This window comes from Gossypium arboreum, chromosome 3 (assembly GCF_025698485.1).
Source record: "Gossypium arboreum isolate Shixiya-1 chromosome 3, ASM2569848v2, whole genome shotgun sequence".
In the NCBI taxonomy this organism is placed as follows: Eukaryota; Viridiplantae; Streptophyta; class Magnoliopsida; order Malvales; family Malvaceae; genus Gossypium; species Gossypium arboreum.
The window spans coordinates 135,132,159-135,141,468 of NC_069072.1; the positions used below are offsets into that span (position 1 = coordinate 135,132,159).

At 32.4% G+C, this 9,310-nt stretch overlaps 1 protein-coding gene across 3 annotated transcripts; it reads right to left on the bottom strand.

The window, feature by feature from the left end:
• Positions 1-248: 248 nt before the first annotated feature.
• LOC108476338 (probable serine/threonine-protein kinase WNK9) lies at positions 249-3,880 on the bottom strand. Of its 3 annotated transcripts, none has more exons than XM_053026012.1 (7): positions 3,453-3,880; positions 3,005-3,232; positions 2,680-2,900; positions 2,438-2,595; positions 2,220-2,359; positions 1,930-2,102; positions 249-1,828 (listed from the first exon to the last, which is right to left on the bottom strand). In XM_053026012.1, the coding sequence occupies exons 1-7, from the start codon at positions 3,527-3,529 to the stop codon at positions 780-782; spliced, it is 2,046 nt and encodes a 681-aa protein (XP_052881972.1). In that variant the 5' UTR covers positions 3,530-3,880; the 3' UTR covers positions 249-779. The 3 variants fall into 3 exon arrangements, with proteins under 3 accessions (XP_052881972.1, XP_017634012.1, XP_052881971.1); XM_017778523.2 differs by adding an exon at positions 3,315-3,352 and having other exon boundaries at positions 1,930-2,359; XM_053026011.1 differs by having other exon boundaries at positions 1,930-2,359.
• Positions 3,881-9,310: the final 5,430 nt, after the last annotated feature.

The window sequence follows — 9,310 nt, forward strand, 5'->3', positions numbered from 1 at the left end:
AGTCGAATCGGGTTTATTATTTTTTTTTTGAAAAAATCAATTTAATTGGTAATTTTTATATTTTAAGCGATTAATCAATCTAATTGTTAGACTTAATATCGACTAATTAAGCCTTTTGATTTGAATGAAGTTGAATTTAGTTTTTGTCAAAAGAATTATATATATATTAGAAGTCGATTAAGTCAATTAGTTTATTTTATATAAGTCTTAAACTACTCATAATTCTTCAAGACCGAAAAAGAAAAATATTATGCGTTTTAAATGCGTTAAAATCCATTCACTTCACGATATTATAGCAGAAACAATGTAAATCGATTTAACCGGACCAATTTAACCAAAAACCATTGATTAAATGGATTTGGTCACCCCTATGGACCACAATTGTCCAGTTGTGGGAATAATATGGTAAATTGAACTTTCATACATGTGGTTGCAGGTCTTTATGAGCTATAACATTTTGGAAATTAAATCTATTTGGATGGGGTGGGGGAGTTGAATAAATTGTGTGGATGGAATGTAGAGACTACTAAACCCTAGCTGCCATCATCAACACTATTATTATTATGATGATGATGATGATGATAAAATGTACATTGGCATGCCGTGGGAGCTGCTGCAAAAAATGTCCTCCTCGAAGTCAAATGCTCTTAAAGACGATGAATCAATGTGGGATTAGATGAAAACTATGTGGAACCTTTTAAATACTTTTAATGTAAGGGGGAAGGGGGGGGGGGGGGGTAGGTAGGTACTTTACAATAATTAAAAAAACTTGGCAGCCTTTACACGTCCACAGCATCGACCGGAAGTGATGACGCGCGGTGAAGCGGGTGCGGAAGCAATGCGCCACTGTAGAAACTCTTGGCAGTGGATACTGTCTCCGGATCATACAATGAGCTGAGTGTTTCGGTGTTTTGGATGTTTTGGCTTGCAGAACTGGCACATTTTTTCCTGGCAGTAGGAGGGAAATATGGAGTACGATGCTTTCCGGAAGGTAACGGTTTTAGGCTTTCTCTGTTAGGGGATGTCAAGATCGAAGATAGGGAAGCGGTTTTGTTATCGTTGTCATTCAACAAGTCGTTGAAACTTTGGGGCAAGCTAGGATATCTCGGTTTAACTCCTAATTGTTGGTCTCTAAGTTCTCTCAACTGCATTTGGTACTTGGCTTTGAGCCATCTTAGTTCTTGCCTAATTTCATTCTCGTAATCATCAAATAAACCCGAATCCATTGAACCGTAGGCTGAAAAAGAGTTCCGAGCATTGGTTTCACTTTGACTGTCTATGTTTATAATTTTCTCCTCTTTTTCAGAAACCAACAGGTTGGACATTTCATTCACTTCGTTGCAGCAAATGTCCTTTGGTCCTGGCGGAATTAGTTCCGACCCTTCCCGTTGACCCCAAATGTCGGCATAATGGATACCGTCTGGTTGGCACAAGGAAGCCTCTACACCTTCAGAAACACATTGTTCAGGCTCTCCAACTTGGTATGTGATCTCTTCAAACCGGCCATGGACAGTGGTGCAACCGTGTTCTGAGCACTCGAGAACTTGCAGGTTCTTGGCACCTGCACTGCTTGATGATAAGTAATCCGAAAGGTGGCCATTCAAAGCACAATTTTGACAAAAACTAGAACCCGTGCATATTGAGTTTTCATCTATGCCCAAGCCCCTCTTCCACTCTGGTACCAAAGATGCGATTTCCCCATCAATCATATCTGCTATTTTAGTGACATCTTGGTCCGTGATATCAAGCTCAGAAACCATTTCAGTTGCAACACTCAACGCAGTATCGGACTCGATGTCAAACGGAAAGTAGATATTCCGAATTCGACCTGCTTAAGGATATAAAATTTGTAACATTAATCCATGGTAGAATCACAAGAAAAAGCAAAAGAAGAAGAAGAAGAAGAAGAAGAAGAAGAAGAACTCTAACCTTCTTTATCTGCAATTCTAAGCCTCAAAAATATGCCATCATCATCTCTCCTTTTGCCCTTGATTATAAGGTCAACATCTCCCAAATGACCATCTTCGAGATCTAATTCACTTGTTTCGTATTCAAGCGAGTTATAGCCGATATTGCTCTCATGTCCATAACCGAGATAATTGCTGTATCCATTGACCAAAGAACTGTTGTTACTAACATGAACATCATAAAGAGGTTGTCTCATGAGAGGTCCAGCGTTATAGCTGTCCCTTTGGTACTCAATTAGTCTCAAATCTGACCCATAATCATCGATTTGAAGAAAAGGGTCTCTTAGAAGCTCCATGGCAGTAAGCCTATGAGATACGGTAGCTAAACATTTCTCGATAAATTCTCTAACCTCGGGATCCTTTACCTTGTATAAAGCCTCTGGCTTTTTTCCCTATACCAAACATAAAATATGTCACAAGTCAATCTAAACACTAAAAACACGAAATTTAGGGAGGGTTATGGTTCATACCAAAACAACTTTCTTATAGATCTGAGCAGGATGAGTACATTCACTATATGGATATTCAAAAGTAACCATCTCCAATATGCACATCCCAAATGAATATATATCAACTAGTTCATTATATTCCTCTTCATACACTTCGGGAGCCATAAACTCCGGTGTTCCTGATACCGAACAAACAATCAAGCCATAAGGTCATTTTATCGATGTTCATTAAGCAAAAAAGAAAAGTATGTTCGTCAACATACCGACACAACGAGCGGCGTGGGATTTACGGAGGATCGCAGCCAAGCCTAGATCACCGATTTTGACTTCCCCTTGGTTGCCATTAATGAAAATGTTGTCACACTTAAGGTCTCTATGAATAACAGGAGGGTCACGGCTATGTAAATACAAAAGCCCTTTTAAAATCTGTCTACACCAATGCTTCACAGCTCTAATGTTTACCTTCCTATGTTTCAACCTATACCTATATTCCAAAAAAAAAAAAAAAGAACATGGATTAATTAGAAGAGATCCATTGGAACCAAAATTGAGACAAAAGAGACAAGACAGGATGGTGTGTGTACTTACTGTCTGAGAGTACCAGAAGTGAACATCTCAGTAACAAAGTTGATGTTCCTGTTGGAAGTATCAACCCAAGAAGTGTAGAATTTCATTATGTTTTCATGTTTTAAGGTCTTAAGGAGATGGATTTCACAGTACAATCTCTCTAAATCATCTGAACTTTGTAATAAATCATGAAGCTTCACTTGGTTCCATGCTACTTCAATTCCTTCATATTCATCAAAAGCCTTGTAGCTGTAAAAAAACAATTTTAAACAAACAAATACACAAACACACACCATACAAGAAAGAGAAACAAAGAAAGCATTTTCCTTACACTGTCTTTGAAGACCCTTTGCCAAGAATTTCATTATACTAAAAAAAAAAAAGAATAAACTTTGGCATCAAAATTAAAAACTTTAAATTCTCAGAAAACAAAAACAAAATTTGACAAAAAGGGTATTTAGTTATTTACCCTTCCATATCTACCAGTAGGATCAACTTCAACAAAGTCAGACTCAGAACAATCAAGTTCAAAGCTTGTTTCACCATTCATTCCTAGTTTTAAGAACTCAACAATGGTTTTTTCTAAAAAAAAATGGGTAAGAAGAAGAAGAAGAAGAGTCAGTGAAGGAAATGAAAAAGGGCAAAGAAAACTAATGAAATCTGTTGTTTTCTTTAATGGGATTGTGGAGGAAAGCAAAGAGTAGAGAGGAATGGGGGGATATATTCAAAAGGAGAAGTGTTTAAAAGGTTTAATTGCCAACTAATAACTACGGAAAGGAAACCGAGGCAAGGATTTTCACAAGGTTGTGTGTCTGTTGCCTGCTTTGCACCCAAAGACAAAAACCCAACCCCCCCTCGTCCTTCCTCTTTTTCAACTCCCTCTCTTCGCTTCTATCTCATCACGAGCTGTAAAAAACAATTAAAATAATAAACTGCACCCAAGGTACCTAAACTATTGATAAGTTTATGTTTTAGTTACTAAATTTTAAAAAGTTACAAAATAGTCACTAAACTATTTGAAAATTTTTATTTAAATCACTAGGCTATTATAATCATGTTGTATGACCTTCTTTGTGCTCACCCCTAGCACCAATCAAAAGGGTAAATTTCTCCTCCTCTTCTACAGTTCAATTTTTTCATGAAACAACTTTGAACATCACCAATATTCGTATCAAAATTCAAGTAGTTTTCTTTCCTGATCTCCAACATTGGCCATCAAATCAACTTCGATCTAAGATATGTCCTTTTACTCATCAATAGGTATTATTCCACCGTCAAGGGCGAAACTAGAAAATTTTTTTAGGATGGAGAAATTAAATCGTAATTTTTACGATAATAAAAATACAATTTTACCATTTTAAGAACCTCTATATTTATAATTTTAAAGGATTAAATCAATTTTTTATTATTTTTAAGGGATCTGAAGTGTAATTTTACCTTTACTAATTTAAAAGTTTAAAAATTTAAAAGGGTCTAAATGAAAAATTTTCTATTTTAGGCGTGTCGAGGCCCCTACCATTCCCCTTGGTTTCATTTCTGTCCACCGTACCGATCGTTGAATTATCGCTTGGAGATCACCAGATGGACTTTTAAAAAGAAAAAACTCAATAGTCCAGTTACTTCAATAAAAATATTCAAATAGTTTAATGACTATTTTGTAACTTGTTAAAATTGAGTGGTCAAAACATAAAACTACTAATAGTTTAGTGACCTTGAGTGTAATTTATCCAAAAATTAAAATTAGGGGAGAAGGGTTAATTCACCAAATGTCCACAAATTATCTCTTGGATTTTAAATTAGTTAAGAAACTTCAAAATGTTTAAACTGTGCCTTCAAAATATCAGTTTTGTATCAACCATATTGTTTCTTTTGGTTGTTGGAATCGAGTCGGACTGAACCTCTCAATTGAATCGAAAATAAAAAATCCTACTTAGAACATTGTGTTAAATGCTAATTCCAATATAACATGAAACATATCTAAACACGGGTATCAAATTATAAACTCGTATGCACCTATCAATAGAATTATAGACTAAATTTCAATGACATTGTATACCTATTATACAGTCAACTTAGACGGAACGTGTTAAAAAAAAAAGAAGGAATAGTCCCTTAAATTTCAATTTAATCCAAATTGTCCATGCAGCATATAAACACACGTATTTCATATACTTCAAATATCCTCCACATGGAATTGAAATCGGACCGATGAAAGGACTTGCTTAATACAATACCAATATTTTAAGAACTCGATTACAACATTTTAAAATTTAGAACTTAGATTATAAGGACTTACAATGAAATTAACCCAAAAAGAAGACAACTCCCCTAGTGGACTTGTGTTTCTTTCTTTCTTTCTCTCTCAATTTAAAAGTCTTCAAAACAATTTTTTTTTTTTTTTTGCAACAGCTTGCACGACATGGACCAACCATTTTTCTCATATTTTTTTGTGGTTTTTATTGGACAATTAGATTTTATTTTTGGGTTTTTTTTAAAATTATTTATTTTTGTGTCATAGAAATCTTGTGATGGCTTTTTTTTTTCTTTATATATATTTTGGAGCATAGTTTGGTTGGAAAGTAACCTGCGGGCTATGGGCTGGGCCTATAATCAATTGACTCTTAGTATACCCCAAAGGATTTGATGTCACTATTTAACTCATTAATTGTCTTTTCAAGTTCAATTTTTTGTCTTTTTTTTTAGGAAAAAATTTAATGGAGAGCATTAAATCTTGTACCTAAATTCGTACTTTATTACAAAGCTTTATCTTTTGACGATTTGTTGTAGTGTGTGTCTTAAAAGAGCCATGGAATCTAGGGATGTTAGAAATTTCAATTAAAATTAAATTAATGGATAAAAATGGTTGAATTTCGTTCTGTCAAAGGTTAATTAATAGTATTTTGAAATTTTAGTTATCAATTAATTTAGTTTGAAATCGATTAATTAAACGAATTAATTAAATTTAATAATGTTAATTATGTGTTAATTTCAAGACATAAAATTTCGCTTAATTCGATTAACTTTCAAGACAAAAACATATATTTCAGTTAATTTCAATGTAATTTTTATATGTTTTATATTTATTTTAATCAAAAGACAAAAACATATAAATTTCAGCTCAATTATTCTTTTTAAAATATTTTAATTGATTAACGGTTAAAAATTATACAATTTAATTAATTCATTTAATACAAATTGATTCAATTAATATCTAAATCTAACCTCTAATGAAATCTAATATAGGATGAAAATTTTTGAATTTATAGCACTATAAAAATGCAATCTAGATATGGTTTTATACGATTTGTTTTGACATGAATATTCTATCTTTCAAAATATATATATATATTTTATTGTTTTTCTCTTTGTTATTTATGGGTTAGATTCTAAATAAGATTCGTGTGCAAGATCTGTTGAAAAAGTATATAAAAGCATATAAATATATTAGGCTCTACCTTGATATAAATATTATTCATGTCTCATATTTAGATATAATATTAAAATATTTTATGTTTGTTCAAGTTCGCCCGACTTGAAATATGAGATTAAATTTTATTTAAACTGTTAATATTTATAAAAGACTAACCTAAACTTATTTTAGGCCCGCTTATATTATTTTTAAAAAAATATTTATTTTATTTTAATATTTTATTTTTTATTTATTGAATTTTTTATATACTCATATTAACATTATTTTAATGTTTACATTAAATTAGTATTATATATTTAGTATTAATTTATTTTTAAAATGTGTTTTAAATTACATAATATATAAAAATAACATAATATAAAGTATTATAAGCTTAAAATAGGTCGAGCCAGGCTTGGCCCTTGAATGTTCAAGCCCGAGTCCAGCCCATATTTTAAACATCCTAATTTTTTGTCCAGACCAATTTTTTGTGTCTAATATTTTTTCCCAAACCCTCCTAAATTTCGAATAGATAGCTCGACCCATGAACAGGTCTAAGTGGATGTATACATAGTTGAAAATTTAATTCCTATAATTTGCGATATAAATATTCATGGGTCAGGTCGGGTTTAAGTATGATATTAACATATTTTATGCTTATTTAAACTTAGCTCGACCTAAAATATAGTCCTAAATTTTTTTTTAAAGCCCATTTCATACTCACCCATATATATGGTGTAACACCCCCTACCCGTATCTGTCGCCGGAATAGAGTATGAGGCATTACCGAGAAGCACGGAACACTTACAGATAATTTAAATACATTTTCATAACAAATTGTTTCGATTTCATACTATTTCATATTTAAGCTTTATTCACTAAAGTATTTGAAATATCATCTTTATGCAAATAGCACACATGAGGTACATAATTCTATAATTATGAATGAACGCATTTATCAAACATATTCTATGTTTTTATATATATCATAGTTTCATATTTCCATGTATCAATTACCATCACTTCCTCGTATTTCAGACAAATACGTGTAACAATTCATAAATATGCAATTCATTAACTCTTCCTACCAATTACGATTTAAATTGCCAAATCACTTATTGAGCCCAATTTCAATGTTCACTAAAATTTATCATATAAATTTTGATGTATGTATTCACCAATAAATTCCATGTACAAATATCATCATCTTATATTTCCACATACATTTGCTTTCCACATTTATGAATTCAAATAGCATATATAATACATACCAATGTATTTCAAGTGCGTTTTCATGATATTTCATTTCAACTCAGATTATTTCATACTAGAAGTTTTCTCATTAACTCATTTGGAGTACCAATTCATACGGATAATACACTCAAGGCGTAGAAATATATAATCACAAATGAATTCATCCATCAACCAAGTTTTATGCTTATGTCTCATCAACTCGTATTTCCTTATGTCACATAATTCCATGTAATACTTACCAAACTTCTTCAAATTAGTGAACATCTTACGGAATTGAATACTTCGTTTTTTTCGATGCTATAGTTCAACTATGGTCTTACACATCTTTACATAATAATGCCATAGCCCAGCTATGGTCTTACACGTAATCACATATCTCACTGATGTCATATCCCAAATATGGTCTTATACAGTAGCATATATCACAACGATGCTATATCCCAGATATGGTCTTATACAAAAATCACTTGTCACTTGTCACTTGTCACTTGTAGCCAAAGCTACCACTATTCACTGATCAGGTAGCTGGTGCTACCATTTTTCATTGATCAGGTAGCTGGTGCTACCATTTTTCACTGATCAGGTAGCCGGAGCTACCACTTTTCATCGATCGGTGGCCGGCTACCACTTTTCATCGATTAGGTAGCGAAGCTACCACTTTTCACCGATCGTAGTGAAACTACCACTTTTCATCGATCGTAGTGAAGCTACCACTTTTCAGGTTGTCATTTGCCATTTGCCATTAATCGATAAGTGTAGCCAAGCTATCACTTATCACTTTCACTTGTCCTTAATCGATAAGTGTAGCCGAAGTTATTACTTATCACTTTCATTTGTCCTTGATCGATAAGTGTAGCCGGCTATCACTTATCACTTGTTTCCATGGTCCAACCATGGTCTTTTCCTTCAATTCATCTTGTCACCGAATCGAAATGCTCAATTTGATCATTTATTCAATTTTCATGCTTTTACATTATTCACGATTTTATCATCAATACATATGAAATAACTTATCATAAAATTCATAAAATTAACAAATAATCACTAAAATTTAGCCATATAAACTCACAAGTTCAATTTTTGTATTATAACGATAATCATAATTTCATAGTAAATATTCCAAATAAAACATTATATCATTTCTAATCCAACACTCATCGATTATAACCGGCATGTGATCAATTTATACACGAGTCATTCATATATATGTATATTTTCCTCCTCCTCCTCTCCATCCACATCCTTAGTATAAACAACACACTTGTAGGTAACATTATCCATAATTTTCATTATCTACTTATGTGAATATTCAAGCTATCCATCTGTGTCATAGTCACTAAATTATTTTTATCTTGAGCTACAGGACTCCAAATTAAGATCCGATAATTTTATCTGAAACTAGACTCATATACCTTCTTACCATAAAAATTTCATGATTTTTGGTTGGGCCAATTAATACAGTTTATTCATTGAAGTCTCCCCTGTTCTGCTGTCTGACAGTTCCGACCCTTCTTCACTAAAAATTAATTATCTTCTTTTACAGGATTCGAATGATGTCCTCGTTTATTTCTCTTGAAAATAGACTCATTCAGAATTCTAAAAATATAAATTTAAGCCCCTAATTATTTTTATCCATTTTTTTATGATTTTCCAAAGTCAGAACA

Coding starts and splice junctions, on each gene's coding strand:
- LOC108476338 (XM_017778523.2), bottom strand. CDS start 3,533: ATGAATGGTGAAACAAGCTTTGAACTTGATTGTTCTGAGTCTGACTTT. Junction 3,233..3,314: donor AAAGGGTCTTCAAAGACAGT/GTAAGGAAAATG, acceptor GTTTTTTTACAG/CTACAAGGCTTTTGATGAAT. Junction 1,829..1,929: donor TAGAATTGCAGATAAAGAAG/GTTAGAGTTCTT, acceptor ATCCTTAAGCAG/GTCGAATTCGGAATATCTAC.